Here is a 20990-nt window from a genome sequence, read left to right as displayed (position 1 = left end):
TGCCGCGTACCTGACAACTAAGTGCAATAAGATATTTTGATACGAATAAATGTTTGTAGATATTCAAGAAATGTCGTGTATCTTTATGTTATGTTACGGTACATAGAGTTTATGGCATTAGCCCTTAAATGGACCACTAGTTCTGTCTATAAACTATTAAAATGGATCTCATCGACATCGGTAAGAAACATGATAGTGCTTCCCTAATAGAATTTTGAGATGTTGCTTGACCATTAGACTGGAAGTACTTATATATTTCTAACATAATTTGTTGTTTGTGAATGAAACGGTCGGTGAGGATTCGTGGTTTTTCAGTTAAAAATCTATATAAAACAATGTTACGTATGCAATAATACGTGGGTGTAGGTGTGTAAACGGACAACAGGCAATAATAGTATACGTCAGTTCGGACATTATTATTGAGCTCGGGAGGCGGGGTCACGAACACGACCGTCTATTAGCGGATTGTTAGCGCGCATCTGCGCTTCGTGATCCCGCTTTGATCACTTCCGACATTTGCGAGCCTCATCCGATTTTAATATGAATTATGTACATTATGAATACAAATTATTCATGTAACTATCAATTCGATTAAACCTCGACAGAATACAATAATATTATACTAAATCGTGAATGATGTATTACCTGCCGGTACGGCAACTAACGGCACATGAATTGAATAATCATTGAAACCGGCTATAACGTTACGTGTTAGTGCCGATAAATTTTGTATTATTGTCACATTTTAAACTGATTGAGCTTTCTTATAAGTAGCATAAATCACTGTCCTATAAAACGAGACGCGGTCTCGATTGAAACTTTGCCGCTACATATCACTTTAATATTCCAATCTAGGTAATTCCGGAGAAATGGAAGTATTAAATATTCCAATTTAATTATAGTATTGCTAACCTAGAAACCTTACTTTATGTTTTGGTCCAACCCGGATTTAAAATAATAAATCTTACCGCCTAACTAAACCGTTTTGTGCTTTAACACACAATCAAATTACCATCTTTAGAGTTTCTTGTTCGTGTAAATATTGTATGCAAAACGATAATATTGGATTCAATAAATATAACAGATGCCATTCGCCAGCCGCCCACCTCGGATATTTCGCATGCTCTCATCACGAATCCTTGTACAAACATACAATCAGGATCTTACGTCAACAAATTGGAGAGCCCGCCCACTCATTTACTGACCAACATCGAACTCGAATCGATCTGTTAGCTAGAAGTTCTTTACGAAGAAACTCTAAACTATGTTAAATCATACGAGGAGCAATGTTAATGTAACAAACTGATTATATATTTTACTCATTCAGCATTTTGGGCATTACAAAACTTGCCTTTACACGAAAATTGGGGTTTATAAATACGTTTTATGCCGCCGTAAACGCTAGAGCTCATAAACACACTGATCTAGTTAGCTGTATTGAGTTTACTTGGAGTTAGTATTCTTATGGTTGGCTATTCCAGACTTATCATTTCGTGGCCTCGATCAACCTTGTTTATTTTCATATTGAGAAAGCCCCTGCGTGATCGCAGTCGCGCAGAGCTATACTAAGCAATAAGTACACAAATTGCGCAGTGAACATCAATAAGTGGCGCCAAGCAATGGCCAAATAATGATTCTAAATCGATAGAGTTTCTTCAATCCACCGGATGTAACATCTAGATCTGAATCTAATTTACGATCTGTTAACAGATTATTCGCTCCATAAAAGCCAATCGTTTTTACCCACAGCTCACACGTCAAAATTAAGTTTTGCCATAAAAGGATCTGCCGAAGTGCCGAAGCGACGAAGTAATCACAAGTTATCAATTTATTGATTACCGAGACGGGCTATTAAAGTTAAGATCGTAAATATTGAATGTATCTTTGGTATTTCTAGAGAATAATAAATTCAAAATATTGCTTACTTATAATTTCTGCGAAGGTAAAGTTAGAAGAAAAGAGGTTTGCAAAGATAATATGTCCAAGAGCGCAGTAACACCGTCCAAATTTATCACGTTTGAATTACCGATGTTATCGTTGCATTCAGTTCCCGTACTTTTTAGATGTCTGAGATATACTTTCAACTGCTGAACTTACTTTAGTTCTCCTAGCAAACATAAATAATGTGGAATTCGTCGAAATATAAGATAATAACTCTGAATCGTTATACTTTACTGTTCCAGACGAGACTTGGACAGATCTATTTCATTAATCTCAATTATGGATTAACATAATAAATACACGATCATTTCGTCTAAATATAATAAATCTTTCAATAAAAACTTTCTCGAAAACATTAATCTCCTGTCCTGAATTGATATTAATAATAATATTTTGTTCTCATTTAAATAAGAAATCTAAGAGACCTGACTTTTAAATAGAGAAAGATTGCCTTTGTCAACGTTTACTTTCTTTTTCAAATGAAAGTGTGTCGCGGTACGTATTAAAAAGCTCAGTTAATGTGTTTCTGTTACAAAGTATCCACATTAAGTCAAAACTGTATAATAATTGTTACTTAACTAACGTAAATGTTGTGCTTGTGAGAGTTCGCTTCTCTCACTTTTTGTTGTTACTATGTTACAATAACAGACTACGGATATTTTTTCCCCACTATTATGCAGGATTTCTTTCTCTTTTATAGATCACAATACAAAGCTAGCTTTTCCCGCTTACCAACGTGTCGTGTGTACAGACCTATAACTTAAGGATTTAAGTATTTAAAGAGATATCGTACCTTTGTTAAACTGACGTTGAAATATTAACAGTATGCAAAGCTATGCATACGTAAAGTTGGCTACTAAATCAATGTATTTATAAAGAACGTTATTGAATTCGTTTTCATACAAATTTTAATTTTGTAACATGAGCCTATTGTATGTTTTTTCATATTCTGCATTTATCGTTCAGGTTGCGAAGCTGGCGCTCTTTAAGTTTGCTACGTGACTCATTTATTGTAATACTTAATCAGATTACATATTTCATGAGAACCAAGTCGTCCGGCAATAATTCATTTGTGTCGCGATGCCGAGCGCGAGATAATATCTTCAACTATTCGCTCAATACGTAGGATCGGAACAAGATACAAAAGGAGCCGATATTGATCGAGTACCAGCTCTTCCCTATGCCAAAGCGCTCCAAGGCCGTTCCGACTAAACACGCCAATGTTTAATATATATGTTGACTGCTGCAGTTGTCCCATGACCGATGTTTGCAACTCGGTTGTTCGGCTTGTTTTACTTTTTACATCTGAGTCGCGATTCCGGTGGCCACCGACGATTCCCATTTATGAATATTTCATATTATTGTAAACGACTTTATCTGTACAATGTTGCATTGCATGTTTGAATTTTATAGTTCTACGAAAATGCTACATGTTATAGTCGACTACTGTAAAATTGTGTCCGCCCCCTGCGTCTACTAAGAATTGGCATTTTATTATTTTTATGTTTATTACGCAGGTGCTTTGGAAAATTGTTTTTTATTTTGCTTGGACATACATTCAACGTTACTAAATTGCTTATTCTATAGAAACATGTCTATTCCCAAGGCAATTTTATGTTAGGTTGATGGTCTATAAAATGCCTCAATAAAACTCTTTTCAAGGCATGCCTATTTTGCCATGTTTAAAAAAAAAGAATGTAACACTTTACCACATCCTTCGGAATGACTGGCTGCAACTTATTGTCCCACAGTATGACAGCTTTTTCAACATCCAGACAGCTTGATATATTATAGAGGTAAATGCCTCGGGGTGATTCATACATGATTGTTATTTATCTTATTATTATACAATTGTTATTAGTGTTTAGCTCTCTTTTGGTTATTACAATAAATTTTATTAAACGTCTCGACACTTTTGAGGTGTCTATTGTCTGTACTCAAGTTATAAATAATTAACGGTAGGTCACTGTCATATAAAGGCTGTCAAATAAGAAATGCCAATATTTTTGTACCGTAACTTCGCGGGTTTGTAAAATAAATTACTCAAATAAAATTAAACTACTTAAACACTTCTTTTTATTTTGAGTCAGTTTAACATTATATGATACTTAAATTCCCATACTTAAAAAAAATATCAAATTAAATTCATTACTCCTGCATAGTGTACTCTTAAGTATTTGCGTATCTCAAATGCTTTGTAATTTATTATCATTTTTACTTGAATGAGCAAAACGACTGAAGATGCTTCTGCGGCAAACTCAGAAGGATTTAATTTTATTTATTTTCAACGCCTGGTTCGTAATCTAAATCTGGAAAGAACGCTTGTTGGGGACAAATTCTTTGTTGCGGGGCTACTAATGGCTGCGCTTGGTTGTCGGAGTCGGCACGTGTGTTTAGTCGCGTGCCGTCGTCGCGTCGCGCGCGCCGATCTTATCTCGCTCACGAACCACACGAGCCGTGCCCCTTCACACGTGATGGTGACAAACTTAACTCTCAGATCCCATCTCATTGATGTGTGCAATTTTAAGAGGACGCGCTGGTCAAATCTGTGTCTGCACACCGCCTTTTATTGTCACATTTCTTTTTATCGCTTTATTACTTTTGCACTTTGCCTTGTCAAGGAACTGGTTGTTAATCTTAACTTTAGGTTCATTGACTGCGAAAATTACGTTTTTTTATTCTTCTGTCCCTCCTCTCAAATAATAATAATATTTTGCAAGAAAGTTCGTCTTTTGCGGTCTTATTCTGTAATGCAGATATCCCATAACTAATTTAGGGTGGGTACTACTACTAGTGCAAAGAATTTGCAAAGGATTCTGATAAGCGGTGAATATGTGTCTATGCGTTTTAGATAATTTAGATAACATCTTTCAGACAGGGTTTATAAATTCTTTTCTGATTTTATGTATTTTATAGATTACCTCTTTAACTGTCGTTTTATAAATTAAGTGCATGGCATAAGTTGCTTCAATTTCTTAAGCAATGTATTCAAGTTTTATTTAGATAAAGTGATAATAATCATGGATATGATCATATTATTTGTTTATCTTTGTTGTCTATCAATTCATGTAAAGGAGTTACCACAAAAATCAATCTATGGCCGTAGGTATGTAGTTTATGGTTTTAACTATCGAAAATATTCAATCGATCATACGATTGATTGTTGTGATAACACCCTTATGCAAGTTTTGTATGTTAAGGTTGGTGTAAAATAAAACTAAGCAGTATTTTGGAAAATTTATATTAAGTAATGACAATTTGGACGGATGAAACAAGGTAAAATGTTACTCAAACATTTTAATACATTAACATCTCATTATTAAGGCACTAGTTGATATCATAATAAAATACTTTCAGTTTACATGGAATAGCACATTTTTGTAAGTCGTAAGCTTTCTTTTGTTTAGGTAGGTATTTCATTTATATTAAAAATTTATTAAATAGTATTAAATTCAATCATAAATTACGTAAAAAAGAAACTATCCTAAATTAAATAAATTACGATGTCGGGACGGCCGTCAATCCATCGTCTCTTGACTTAGGTCGCACGTTCGGTTATCTACTTAAAAGGTACTGAAATGTTACTTTTTACTTATCACTACGTATCATTAAAATCAGGCTTATGCTACTTTTAAAAAAATATGGTACAATACGTAATCGGACTTCCGCGAAAGGATGTCCGAGCGTAAAGTGAACGAATGAGCGACGTGATCTTGATAACGACTCACGGCCGCGGTCCCGCCGACGACGCCGGAGATGGGGACAAGCGAGCGTTCATACACTCCACGCACTCAACACACGGTCACATAGCGCGCCGCTACTCGCATTCGTCCACATTCGCGCACGCTCTTGCGGTCGTCCCCTTCTCTGTGTCGCGCGCCCCCGCACCCCGCGCCCGTGCGTGGTGTGGTGGTGTGGAAGCGTTCGGACACTAACCATTAAATAACCGCTATCGCTGTCCTGCGCTCGGTGAAAGATAGACGTGTCTCCAAGTGGACATGCCTTTTTCACGAACCAGAACTCGACGGGGGTTTTTAAACTAACGAAATATACTACTATTGCGGACGCTGATCACGTCGACACGCCTATTGTTATTTAGAAGTGCCTCTGGTGCGCACGAGAAAAACTGGCATCATAGACTTTGCATAGAGCGGAGGGAGCGTTGGGTCCTGGGAGTAACTCGGCGGCTTTAGCGGCAGCACGTCGTCGCTGCCAACTGCAGGTCCACGCTGCTAGAACGACTAGTTGAGCTGCGAGGAAAGCAGCTGCTGCGAGCATTGCACCTGCAGCGTTGACACAGGTGACCTCAGTCTCTCTAACGTAGACAGAGTCTTCGGTGACATTCTTGGCACGTTGTTTGTCGAAGCCAAATTTGTCGGTGATCTGAATAGTTTGGACGAGAAGCATGTCGTCGGTGGGAGCAGCTGGGGTAGAACGCCTCTTCCTACGCCCGTAAGACATAACGGAGCGGAGTTCATTCGGACCGCCGTCGCACTGGACTGGCTCACAGGTGGGCATACACGGAGTTACCAAAGCACGGAACTGTACAACTTCCGACGATGGGAACTTGAAGGCATCAAAGTGGGACAACAGCATCTGTAAAAAAAACAAAATATGTTAGCCCATTGCATTTGTGCATTATTTGGCAGTCTTGCAAATTTAACAAGGTGTATTAAATGTATGTAATAGTTATTCCTGTTATTACCTTTCCACTATTGATTGATTTGAAGAGAGGTCCCATGATGAAGTGCTCGGTGGGGCAGCCATGACTGTCGATGAGCGTGATCTCGCTTGAGTCGACTCCATCCATAGCAACAAGCTCGCGAACAAAGATCTCGAACGGTGAGTTCGGGTCCATAATCTCGAATCGGAGCGCCTGGTGGAACAAAAATTGCGGTTATTAAAAGAATCAACAAATATAATAATCGACCATTGTCACTTATTGAACAGAATGTAATTACCAAAGGATCTCCGACTTCAGCAGATGCGATAGTGTCGTCACCATTTCTGTCGGTAATGCGCATAGCCACGTTGGGAGATTCGACAATGACCTCCTCGGTGAGACCGGTATGAATGTCTCCACTAATACCCAGATCGAATTCATTGGCTACAGTTTTATTGGTCAAGTCGTACTGGCAAGTCACAGCCAAACCAAGATCTGAAGATGTAACGATGGTGTCGTGGTGCTGGATAACTACGTCATTAAGATATCTAAAAAAAAAAAAAACATTTCTTATAACTGAACAGCTTTTACAAACAAACAAGGTATAAGCAAAAATTAAACAATCCATTACCTGCCAAGTCCATTTTGTTTGACATTGCACTCGAGGTTGTTGTATCCCATATGTAGCTCAAATTCTAAACTTTGTTTTACATCAACGACACAAGAGTTGGGGCTGCCTTTAGCGTAGATCTTGCCATCGAATAGCTTAGATGTTTGGATTCGGGCAACCATATCTCCAGCGCGGCAGTCGATGGATACGTTGTAACAAGATGAAAGCTCATAAGTAGCAGCCTCGGGGACTTCCAAGTAAGGATCCTGTATGCAAAAAAGACGTGGTTACACATTGCAGAACTAAAGATATGTAACTGACCCTGTTCGTTTTTCGAAGAGGTTTTTTTCATACCTGAATATCAGCCAGAGTAGCCCGAGAGTGATGTGATAAACGACAGACATGGTCTCCAGTGTCGCCATGGTCGTACGAGTGGCAACGGAAGGGAGAATTCAAACAAAGCTCGCGGCATTCCTCAACTGTGAGAACATCTTGATACACTGAGTCCACAGTCTTTAGGATACGACCACCCATTTTCTTGAACTCGCAAAGTTTAGTTGGTTCCTCAACGCAGTTGTTTTCCAGATAGTCGGTGTCTGAAATTAAATATTAGATGAAATACGTGTAGCTTAGAATGAAGAGAGAAAGGTAAAAAAAATATGATAGGGATATACCTTCGTTCGGTTGGAAAGAGTTGGTTCCTGCCAACGTAATACGGTCCATGTTGGATAGCACGCATTCTCCAGTTTTATTGTTGTAGTTCGCCGATCTGCAACAATGTTTCACGCGGTTTAACAGCAGCTGTTTTTATTCTTTTTTATTGTGTGAATTTTCCCAAGTTGTTAAGCGCATACAAAGTGCAAATGACGCTATTTTGCTGCGCTGTTTAAACTTAATTACCATGATTCATTGGGAAATTATTAGTTTCAACTTTCAATTAACCTACGTTTTTACCTAATTTATGACTTTAGTACATTGTTGACACGTTGACCCCAGGGGCTAGAAATTTCTATTTCTCGAGACCAACTAGATACACATAGTTGAAACTGGTTTTATGTGGCACATGATTAACACTGTTAACCAATGAATATTGCTAGATGATACGGCAATTGCCGTTCAAGTTTTCTAATAATAATGCTAAGCTCTGGTAAGCGTTTATTTTTATCGTGTCCCATAAAAATATAGGTGCTTGTATGCGCGATATAATTTAAACGATGATATCTTGATAAAACTATTCAGATTGAATATTAAACTTTTCCTTTCAGTGCCCTCACGAGCTATCATTATACATCTATTACTTTATACTATAAGCTTCTTTATAAGTAAAACATACGACTGCGTTCATTAACATTAAAGCCCATATAAAACGAAGCCGAGTTCAATTTATAATATGTATTATTTTCGTGGCTAGTGACCACCCATATAGAATTATCTGGTTCATCTAACTCAATATTTTCTCTTGATGTACAATCGAACCCGATCAGATGACCCTTGCGCTAACCTATGGGATTTTCACAAGAGATGAGAGTAATTCTTTGTTGTAAATACCATGAGAACTTTCTGTTTCGTTCTACGATACTTGCACTAACTTATTAATAGTAATTTATTTAAGGATTTTATATCTTGTTTTTGAGTCCATTTTGTTGTTGCTTTTGGTATTGTCTTTATGACATTGTGTAACGGCTCTATGACCATTACATGAACACGTTAATTCGAAGCATCTTTTAAGTTGATGATTGCAAGTATCCCGCTACTGGTAGCCGTTGTTCATTTAACCGTACGGGTTGCTGCGATGCGTCGACTTCATCGCATAATAATTACACCAACTACCAGCAATTTGTTCAACTGTATCTTCCTTACATTATACATAACGTACAGATATACAGCCCCAATCTAAATCAAAGCACCCATTAACTTCAGCATCAAATTAACTAACTACCGGATTTCTGGTTTCTTCCAGCGCTTTAAATAAACGCCTACCATTATTTATAATGTGATTAATGCCCAATTGCCCATATTACCAATTATCTAGATGAATGCTATATAGTTTACATTATAATTACCCCAATATTACATCCGTCTCGCACACGAAGAACTAACAAATATCAACTATGGTGGTCTAGCTTGAAGCACTCGTAATAATGATGTATAATTAATTTATTGATATACTATAATTTCTATTGCTTGTAATTTGGGTCCATGGGACTTTTAAAATAAAGCGTGTATAATTAAAAACCGGAATGTAATTTGTGTAAACATTTTTTTGCTAAAGTCCTACAAAATACACGCTGCGGCAAAAGACCGTGGACTATCTACGGTAGGTAATTATATTTTAACTGCAGAAGGTTTGTAAGACGGAAACAATATGTGTTTTATCGGTTATTGTATCGTGGAGGTAGGAAGCGATAGGGCAGGCCGCTCCCACACCGCGCGGCACTCTGCCCGCCACGTCCGGGGAATATTTGCCAAATGTCGTGACTGTCGACGATCGCGATGTGCGCCGCCCGGGGTGCGCCCGCGCCGCCTGTTCGCTTCAATGGAGATACGACGATTTGTATCCAACGGTACACGTGTCGAACCTAGCTCGACTACGTAAAATCCGGCATTTAATTCTCTAATCGCTACCTAACCCCAACCCTAGTTAAGAATTCCCAGATGAAGGCGTGAAATCGTGGAATTTATTACCGCGCACAGTCACAATGTTTCTCTTTAGTTGTAATACAGGCTCTTCAAATAATTCATGTTTACATGTTTAAACTAAACAATAGGGCTGGAAATGTCATGAACATAAACTTCAACTCATGTGACTATAACTAAACTGTGTTAAATGTCAATAATACAAAAGCATTAGGAAATTATTCTCGGAATTAGCTTTGAAAAGTAAAGAGTTGTAGAGAGAAGAAACGTGAACGGATTTGTAATATGGTTGACCGCTATACTAGTAAACGCGCGTAGTGCACGCATTCAGAAGCAAATTAGCGCTACAATCCGCAATCGTTACTGAGTAGCCAGCTTGACCTGAACACGCCAGCGGATATACGTGTATCGAATGTGAGCGTCTGACGCAGTACACTATTTATGTTAATGATATCAAAAACCGTACAAGGAAATAAACACAATAGGACAGTCGTGTCTTGCTACATTAGACGCCTGAGACGTAGGCCGTTCAATTGGCCTCCCTGCTTTGTATATAATGCTCGTTTGTAGAATTCAGAAACGGAACGGCTACCAGGAAGAGGCTGTGACTTATCCACTGAACAGAGCCTCAAAGATGTACCGCAGAACCTGCCTTCTATGGTAACTTGGTGAAGGCTGATTGACTTCGTTATCGAGCTTATCTATAAATTAGCTTATACTCGTATGGATATCTAATGAGCCGGCTTTCATGATAAATATTTGTTTATTGATAGAGAAAATGTGTTGTATTCGACTCCATTCAGTACGGTTAAGGACGTATTTACATACTTACATAAATAACTGTCTTCGTTAGGCACAATGTTGAATCAGTCTCTATATGATAGTATCTGATTGAAGGGAACAGAGTCATGACCTCATACGTGTATTTTCACATCTTGTTAGTTCAATTGTAGTGGAAAATATCAACGTCAGTAATGTGTCCATCATTAGTACATTTTTACATACTAATACATACACTATACAGGATATTATTAAATTGAGTATTAAAGAACATGCAAACTTGCATGTGGTTTGTCATGGCACCAGTATAGCCAGGATAAATTCTCACGCTTCCCACCGTTTTTGTAAAAGTCAACACAGGGATCTATATGTTCTAAGTTCAACGCTAACAATGACTGGCCTTCTCCTAATGCAAACTGCTATTTGCGGCATAGTTTAGTTTCAGAATATTTGATATCTTCTGAATATACCGTATAATATATATTCTCGAGCTTCATATTCCTCTTATATCTCTTCATCCGAATAATTACTTCATAACTGTGATCGCTTATTATCTGAAACCGTATTATATTGCTACCGGCCGTTTTAATTACAATCAACATTGAAGCAATTAACGTTTATTTAATTTTAAAAATCCCTTGTGTAATTTTAATTGCAGCAACAATTACGCCGTGATGCCATCGGATCGTTAATTAACTCTTAGATTGCTGGTCGCTATTCAATGCAGTGAAATATTTCCTTTCTATTAAAGGCTATTTTATTTGGAATCATTAACAATGAAATAATATAAAATCATTAACATTCAGCTTCTAAGTTGCCAGTTCAATCACCTAAGCATACGTTTTTTTACCAAAGTTATTCTTTATTTGAAGCTTTAAGCTAGAAAAACACTGGCTTGGAAAATTATATTACTTGAATATGCCCCTGTTATCTACCCATCGATCTACCTACTCGAAGAACTAAAATATTTTCGAAATTCAGTTTAATAAGATATATTTTCAAATCGTGATACACATTATATTGTTCTTAAATTGTTTGCACTAATACTATTCTAATAAGTGTCTGTACGACCGCGCATAGGTCGTGTCGAGGGCAACAGTGCTCGCGGGTCATTCATGATTCACTCCGCCCATACTACGCTCTACTTGCAATTTAAAACCTTTGTCTACATAACTTAATAACTAAATGTAAATATGCACCTAAAGCATTTTGTTAGAATGCCTATGTTTTCAGTCATGCATTATTTAAATTTCTATGTATTGAAACAAGAAGTTGTCTGATACATGTCGTGCGTAGGGAACATCGCCTCCTGATTAACACGCTACCATTTAAAAGTCATGAAGTTGATCTGGAGTTACAACTTCACGTAGATAAATTGAGAACGAGTTAATCTGTACAACGATCGTGTTTACAAATTCGGTTGAGATAATTATTCTCTTATTGCATTCCTTTGGATACATGGAAATACGATAACAAAACGATGACTTGACTATTTCTGGCAGTATAAAATTCTATTGTGATTGTATCAAAAACTTGCCTCAGAAGGATAGATGCTATTTTAACAAATATAATCGCATCCTTTTATTTTGGTTTTATGTAAAAATATAAATAGTATACTAATTTTGGGGTCATGTCAAAATTTTAATTTTGATATTGCTTCGTCTTAAATGCGTTTGTTGATTTTAAACCTAAAAGCTTGTTTCTTCGTTTTTTTCGTTAACTTTCGATAAAAAAGCAACAGATAACTCATGAATCATCCTTCAATTATGCTTGGGTCAATCTAACTCTAAAAGTAAAGTTGTTATACATATTTGGGGTTAATTAAAAAGTGTAAATGAGACGATGTGTAGTGGTGTAGTTTGTGAGTAATGTTTGGTATTTAACTAACCTGCAAACAAACTCGTTTTCTCCGAGGCAGAGGTCAAGGCACATCTGCCTGGAGCCAACTGTGTGTGTCCTTTTGCCGCGTCCCTTCAGATGGTAGCCACGCACGCGGTCGAAACACCACGCTCTTTCGCAAGGACGCACGCCGAGACAGGACTTTTGTGCGTATATCGTGAACACGGGGAATTGTGACTTGGTCAGTGCACCTGCAGAGAAAATACACTTATAAACTCCAGTAATAAATTAGTTATTGACGCAATTACGGCTTTTGTGCGGGTTCACGTTTAGTGTTGGTTCTGCTCAATTACAACACCTAACTCCTAAGCAATAAATATGATCAAGGGGGCGCTCGTGTCATCATTAAATTCTTCATGCTCACGCACGTGTTCTGGATGAAGAGGCGTTCAACCTTAACGAATTTGAAAATCCGCACACCGAGTCGACCGAAGCGATTTGTGCTTCCATAATTGGATCTCATCGCTAAGTTCCTTGAACTGACGGCTTTGCTGGAATTTCAGTACAGCTTAATTTAATACGACCCTTAATCACCACCTGGTTTCCAGCGCTATATGTATATCATAATATATGTTTATTGCCGTAAATGCTGACTTTATTTTTTATGCTATGTCATAAACTGATTCTAAGTTTATGTTTCAACAGCCCAATTATATCAAAGAATGTAATTTTGTTTGGTAGGTTACTTTATTATTCAAATTACTTGATAATTATATTTTTCTCACGCTGTGTTTGTATCATAACTTAGACTTAGCTTTCGCATTTTGCTAAACAATCACATAAACTTTTCTGAGGTTTCAATTTATGGATTCGATAATCATATTTTATTTTGTACTTTGTTAGGTGCGTGCATATTTAAAAAGCTCTAAAATGTTACAATGGGTGCACACTATTATTTTCGTGACCAATATTTATTGAATAGTAAACACGGCTGAATTCGTGATACCTTTTTTTGTTATTAGCGGAAATTATTGTGTCTATTAAGAACGTTCTATTCATAGTTATGAGGTCAAAGCGCGTTCCACTAACTCGTGGTTAAATACACTCGGTCATGTTTTCCTTTTCGCGGTGAGAGTATTTTTTTCCCAATAAGGCGTGATGAGTGAGCATAGTCATGCCGTTATTGGCATTCAAATGATGTGTTCAAGCAAAAAATCGGAACGCTTCGCTTGTTTGTGAGCTCACACCTCTATGTCGGCCAAACGAGAGTAGTGGCGCCATTACACTACCACCTGCTATGTGTCCCGATTATACTAGTCATACACCAACACACGCATCTATCTATGCCGTTATTGTTGCTTTTTTCTGATGCATGGGCGCTTATTACTGCTTTTCATAGTCTCGGTTGAGATATTTCGAATGTAGTTTATTAAAAACTACCATTGATTTATCTTTGATCGTTATGAACTCGTTAACACGCTGTCAATATTCGTTAGCGGTAAACTATAAGTTATGTATTATTAATTGTTTAATACAGCAATGTATGAATCGTTGTTTTGATCGATGGCGTTATTTTGACGATAGATACTGGAATATTTTATTTACATTAGAATTTTTGCAGCTTCTATCTGTCCTTATTCTTCGTAAATGTAAATCAGAAAAATGAACACCGGTACAATAAATGAACTTACCAGGCAGTTGGTCGGCGTCTGAGCTGAATAAAACACAGAGACCAGTCTCGTAGTTGACAGCGCGACACGTATCGTTGGCCTGGCACTGCTCTAGGCAGTCGGTCAGCATAAGTGTGCCGGGGATATCGTCTAAGATGTGAGACGGTGCGGAGAACACGTATCTGTACAATGTCAACATTACACGTTAATAATCCACTTACATAAGTTGAAAAACTCGACTTAATTTGATTAGCCTTTTATAAACCGACTAGGTAGCTAGGTACTGCAAGTCTGGTTATAGAAATTCTTAACCGAGTCAGTTCCTGAGCGATGTCGGATCTTGATAACTTCACTTGTCGGCTGGTTACGTCGACTTAATAATCTTAATTACTCGCGCAATTATCGGTCACTACACTGCTCGTAGACTGGTCGTTATAACTGGCCAATTAAAAGCCTTGAGATAACTTACCCGGTGACAAGTTCAAATCCGATCATCTCTGGATCACATTCTTCCAAGGAGTTAGCGGGTGCAGATGGAGCTGACACTCCGCTTGGAGCAGAAGGTGGAACACCTCCTGATGCTGTCTCTGGTACAGGTGCACCGGAATCCTCTGCTTCATCTGAAGCAGGGTTTGAAGGTGGAGGTTGTGGTGGAGCGCCTGGATTCTTGTAGTCTTCTGGAGCAGCAACTACTGCTGGCTCCGGGGATCCGGATTCTATGGCAAGATTGTCCTGGGGTGGTGCATCAGCTGCTGATCGTAACGTCCCTTCGAACTTTTTTGCAGCTTCGGCAGCGCACGCCACTAACACTATACTGAGTAGCAACCGCATTGTACTCTCTGAGAGGGGCCGTGGCAACATTCGTTATCTGTAACAAGAGAAAAGTGTTGGTTAAAAAACTTTTATGGCAATTTAAGTACGTAATTGCATGGGAAGCTCTAGAATTATAGTATATAAAGTCGTTCAGCTATGCACGCAACCATTCTTCCTAGATAGGGTAAATCGCTCAATATCTTACGGCCATATCGAGCATCGTTTGCCGGAGCTATCGATGAGATGTGTTCTACTGATACGTGCTTGTATACAATTTGTGGCCTAAGCGCGACAACTGAACTCGTGTCTTCTTCCATATTAGTACGAAAATGACACAGGATTTTCCATTACAGATCGAATCGATCCTATCTTTAAATTGCATTTCCTAACTTACGTTAAGTGGTTCAATAAATGTGGTTATTTATTTCACAGATCTGCAATCAATGTGTTTATTCTTCAAATCTCAATTAACATTTATATTTTATACCGATGAGTGATATAAAGACCACTTATCTCGCATTGCATGTAGATGCGTTCAGTCAGCATGAAGTGATGTGCACAAGAATAAAAGGAGAAACAATTATGTACGCCGTCTAAGGGCATTAGCTTAATGATTGCCGTCTCATTGTAATTAACTCGCAATAGCGCCATAGTAACATAAGACACGTAGTTGTACACTGAGTGAACTGCGTTAGACGTATCATTACACAATCATAAACTTTAGTAATATTTTTGAAAAATGCACGGTCCGTGTGAGTCATGGGAAATATTTAGTCGCGCTTTCACATGGTAGTGTGAAAAAATTCTTATAGCATTATCTTCAATTTGTAAACTGCCAATTATCTATGTAGTTATACTACGTACTTTTGATGATACATTCGGATTTAATGTTCTAAAGAATGTGAAGCGGAACATATTTAAAGAAAAATATAATAAAAAGTATTCTATACCGAATATGTAAATAAAACATCAGATGGTGTGGGAGTAGCTTAGCTCGCATTTTAACAAAATTATCACAAATATTCACAAACCTTATAAACCTGAATAGGATCGGTTTGCAGATCAAAATGTTAAAATGTACTTTAAAATAAAACGCGTGTAAAGTGTTTGATGAACAACCTCCACTTTTATTCTCTTAGAGGTCTTTAACACGGATATCAAAGCAATTTTATACTAATAAACCGTCTACATGGATATTGTGGGAACAGATACGAAACGAGTTCTTGAAATTCGTTATAATCTTCTGGCAATGTACCATTTATGTTTTAAATGTCTGATTACGTGCTTATTTTTTATGTTTTTAATTGGATTTACACTTTATAGAATAGTAATTACTTGTGTTATGTGCTAGCGCGATGCGATCACAGCTTACGCACGGTTGAATGGTACCGCCCAAGGAAACCTAATTCATTTCATGCGTCGTGTCTCGTGTCGCTCACGGCCTGAAACTAATTTGATCTGCCCGTCCATTATGAAAATTGAATTACGCGCCTATAAAGCTTACTGGTGTCATTTTAGTTTATTTAAATATATCTTATGTACCATTTTATTTACTAATACAGACTAATACTGGAGAAGTGGTATTTATTGAAATCATTTTACATTTAAAGACGTGACTGGAAAGTAAATACCGAATCAGATATGACTCTGTTAAAAATGATTTCGTGCTCGGTGTCTAACAATTTCTTAGAATAAACATTACAACGGGATGCAGGCTAGTCAAGTGTTATTTGTCATGGTCTTCACAGGCAAAGTTCAAACAACAAAGTATTAATAAATAGGGACGGGCGTCGGCGTCAATAGCGTGAAATAACAGGAGTGTTGGTCGTGGCAAACTGTTGGTATGTCTAGGGCGCATCGGGTAAGCTTGATCGATTCCAATTTACGTGAAAGCGTTCGCACGTCACAGATCACTTCAACATTATGCGCCAAATTTACAACGGGTATCAAAATGGTAAACCGTGTAAAATATGTTAAAGCACAGAACAGTTCTAGAGAAAGGCATTTCGTTACCATAGTTATCATTATTTGCTAATATAACGCTTATTAACATCTATAAGCTTTCACCACTAAGTACATGCAAATGCCGTAAAGCTGTGGAATATGTAAGTTTAAATTAATTTGAACGACATTAACATAAAACTACGCCATAGTATTCTATTTTATTCGTTATCACAAACGGTGTTTTAATCTCATTTATGAACACTTCAATGTTATATGTTCGTATCTTGTTTTCTAGCACTTAGCTTAACCTAGAATGTAAGAATAGCACGCTAATAGTACTGCACGTGCGACATAATGTTCTTTATAATAGGATGCCATTTAAAAAGCTCCCCATTGAATACATGTCCAGCTCAAACGAGCCATGAATTAACACAGCTATATTTTAACACAAATTTCACACTCTGGTATTATATGGCCATGCTAACGGTTTAAGCTTATTGAGATTCATTTAATGTCGTAAATCTCTTAAGAATTTAGTAACTCCTAGTGTATTGGAGACTATATTTAACTTTCTAAGGTGACAATGTTATTGGATAGAAATATGCTAACACGAATGCTTGGAGAAAAGACGAAATCTCACGTAACCGCACACGGGAATATCACAATAACGCATTGACCTGTATACAAAGGTCGCGCGCCGGAAGCATCTGTACAGTTTAACTTTCGCCAAGTAGGTCAACCTTTTACTACGAGACACTCACAATGGTACTCGTTCCTAATTAGAACCTTACTCTGTCTTCTATTATTAGAAATTTACTACAGAGAACTTTCGTTATGGCCGTACTGGCCAGCACAAAAAAACCTTGATTTAGTTAATTGAATTTAAAGTTATAGCGGCTATGACACCACTTAGGATGATTTTATATGATAAATAATTCGAAACAAGCGAGCTCATTGTACAATTCTGGTTTAAAAAAGGGTATGACGCATCGTACCGTAAAATATATTGATATTATTGTCGATAAATTCCCATGGTGGACATTGGCACTGCGAATGTGCGGGCGCACGCTCAGCCCGCTTGGAGCACCGATCAGATGGGGTCAGCGCATTCAATGAGGCGGATGCCTCCAACCTGCTATTTACGTTTCACCATACCAGTACTGGTTGGCACACTATGGGTATCGTCTTCGTTTTCTTGTACGCTTTACAAGTGATACGCCTATATAAGTAATCTGTCGCACCGATCTTTGCTTTATAAGTACGTACGTTCCACATAAATGGTATCTGCGTTTGTGTTTTTCTGCACCTGTGGCCTATTCTTGGTTCAAAGTTTTATTAATTATAAATTTTAAGTAATATATGTCTCTATCGTTGCGGTATCAATAAATACTTCATAAATAAAGCCATTACTAATTTGATATCTCGGTTTCTTAACGTTCTAAACAAGATTGTAGCATAACTCGTATATTTAATAGTACTAGATTTAAAAGCTATTCGTGCTATTCATTATTTTATAATCATCTATATAAATGGCGTTGAAAGAACACTGTTGGATATTTAATCTACGGAATTATATCGAGATACTTAATCGTATCTTCAAGTACGTCTTAAAACGTTTATAAAGTTTCAAGTTAACCCCATAACAAGTTAATTCAAATTATTATCTGTAGAAGCCATTAAAAGAAAATGACGACGAGATATGTAACATATAACTAATGAACTAAATTATCAGTAAGCTTTGCCCTTAATTAGGTTAATTGTATTAATGAGGTACAGTAAAATGTTAAATATAGTTATATTTTACAACGAATAATTACATATACAACGCAACTTTCTCACCTATATTAAAACAAGTGCAATTTATGAGTCATAAATCGAAAACGTTAAGTTTTATGTCGCAATAATTACCATGCTATGCAACTTAGTAATAGTATGTTTCACGTAGTTGGCATACCTTATCGTCGTAGCGGTAATAAAAGCAGACTCCCGTTAAAGCTAATTACAGAAGCTATTTGAATATATCTTCGACGGCAGTGCGCGATATAGACTGACGTGCCCGTCAGAACACAATGGGAAGCAGAACGGCTTAATCCGCTTGTCTGTAAACTATTAGGCGTGTCTAAGTTCAGCCATTAGCATCGCTAAGAGAACGTTCCGCGGATTTACATTGAATGAAATTGTAATTTGTTGTGTCTCTCTCTAATGGGGTGGCGGTTTCCTTATGTGCTGCGACTGACGGCAGGGATTGTGACACCCCGCCCTTACAAGGCGGTAGTCGGCGATCAGGCGTCAACGTCGCTCATTGTTCACTGCCTATATATGAAACCAGACACGCCTGCGACATATAAATCACCTTTAACATGGTCTGCTTTTACAAAATCTATTAATTTTTTCTACAATAATTCAATGAATTGATCCTATTATATTAAGAATAAAACAATCCAAAATAAATCAATAAATAAATTAGTTCGGTCGTAGTTATAAAGTAAGTAACGCCCCGGCACAATCGAGAAATCCGATCGATTTATTAGAGTCGGCTATGGTCTTGTTCATGTAAAAACAATTTATTTTACTTGCTCCTTGCCCTATAACATGCAATGAATTTCTCTCATGTTAAATTGCGAGCGTAAATCCGTTAACAAAAAAAAGACAATGCACATGTGCGCATAAACTTCACTTGTATTAGTCTTAACGACTTACTGGTAATCATTTGCAAAGAACTCTACCCCTTTAGGCGATGCATAGGCTCTAATGATTACACGTGCTTGGCAGGCAAATGAATAACTAGTAGATAATCTGACTCACGGATTCGAAATTTATGAACTCCTCGGAGACAGCAGCAAAACTTTATTTTTGTTGTTTAGAGTCTACCGCACATTTATGTAGACAATACAGAAATAAATAACGTACCATTTATGGCGTATATACTCTCATAAGACTTTTGTTTTAAAAGGGCGCTCACTAGGAGGTAGGACAATACTAAGTACTCGTAGTTATTTAAGGAATAGATAGTTTTCGACTAAGTACTATAATTTACTGAGTCCTTCAGTTTCATTACAATAACAGGTTCTTCAACTTCGTGTCGTTTGAATAACGTAACTGACTTTGCATGGCAAGCACGGCAGCACACATAATTGGCTTATTACTAACTTAAAGACGTCAAAGTAAGATGAGTAGTCTTCATTATAAATAATTCAATATTAGAAACCATTACCTTGGCCAAGGCAAACACGTTTTAGGTATAAATACAAGTAAGCGAGGGATGTATAAGGCAGAGTTGTGACACGTCCTCCTCGGAGAGGTTAGTGGGTTGATGATGCGCAAGCGAGTCTGCCAGTACGATTTACATTAATGAGAGAATCTCGATTTCTCTGATCCCGATCAGTAGTACAACACAACTTGCTACCACCGCCTACGTGACTAGATTTATCTCACTATAATGTTAATTCTAAAATTGTTCAATTAAGACACGAGCAGCCTACAAGCGTGCCTCTGTGATTCGTCTTTCTGTCGCAAATCGAAAGCTCGTTTGCATATCTTTAATCAACTCGTGAAATGTCTTTGTGCAATCAAAATGTTTAAAATTCGCTTTTTCTCAACGATACAAACGAAAAAGTAAATATAATAATGCATTTGAAATGGGACTTTGAGACCTATCCAAAGTGGTATTTTTTAAATCACACATGAACGGTTGCATGTGACCGGCCACTGCTCGTTCAAAGTATTTGAGATATTGGACCACTTTCCTTGATGTACCTCGGGGCTTCACATTCCAGCGGGCAGGTGGAAATTGCATCGTTTTATTATTCGTTACAACTCGTGGTCTTGCAACGATTCTATGGGCTATTTAAATAAAGAGATACAATTACTAGCAATAAATTTTCATTGAAGAGATCCCATTTACAAGGCGGCACCGAAGTCAGCCACACACTATATTTTTGTGGTTGTAGTAACATCATTAATAATAAGTACATACATCACGTATAATATGATCTAATAAAGAAAAGCTACCCAATTTTAGTTTATTTATTGCCAGTGAAATTATAAGGTACAGAAATGGTTGCGCTATCTACTTTTACTCTATACTAAGTAA

At 37.4% G+C, this 20990-nt stretch overlaps 2 protein-coding genes across 4 annotated transcripts in view; one reads left to right on the top strand and one right to left on the bottom strand.

Annotated features, from left to right (window-relative positions):
- The window catches only part of Atg16 (Autophagy-related 16), a 153262-nt gene that overhangs the window by 12444 nt on the left and 119828 nt on the right, over positions 1–20990 (top strand). The gene's annotated exons all lie outside the window — the stretch shown is intronic.
- neo (ZP and PAN domain-containing protein neyo) overlaps positions 5167–20990 on the bottom strand; it is a 50551-nt gene continuing 34727 nt past the window's right edge. For both annotated transcript variants that reach the window (XM_076120278.1, XM_076120279.1), the window contains 9 exons: positions 14610–15008; positions 14162–14322; positions 12520–12721; positions 7889–7983; positions 7569–7810; positions 7236–7480; positions 6903–7152; positions 6647–6817; positions 5167–6537 (listed from right to left, as the gene is read on the bottom strand). In XM_076120278.1, the coding sequence (XP_075976393.1) occupies positions 6037–6537; positions 6647–6817; positions 6903–7152; positions 7236–7480; positions 7569–7810; positions 7889–7983; positions 12520–12721; positions 14162–14322; positions 14610–15001 (2259 nt within the window). In that variant the 5' untranslated portion in view covers positions 15002–15008 and the 3' untranslated portion in view covers positions 5167–6036. The remainder of the gene's footprint in view (positions 6538–6646; positions 6818–6902; positions 7153–7235; positions 7481–7568; positions 7811–7888; positions 7984–12519; positions 12722–14161; positions 14323–14609; positions 15009–20990) is intronic.

This window comes from Anticarsia gemmatalis, chromosome 11, assembly GCF_050436995.1.
Source record: "Anticarsia gemmatalis isolate Benzon Research Colony breed Stoneville strain chromosome 11, ilAntGemm2 primary, whole genome shotgun sequence".
Classification (NCBI taxonomy): Eukaryota; Metazoa; Arthropoda; class Insecta; order Lepidoptera; family Erebidae; genus Anticarsia; species Anticarsia gemmatalis.
The sequence above is the reverse complement of the archived record's forward strand: the minus strand, read 5'-3'. Positions and strand labels throughout refer to the sequence as shown.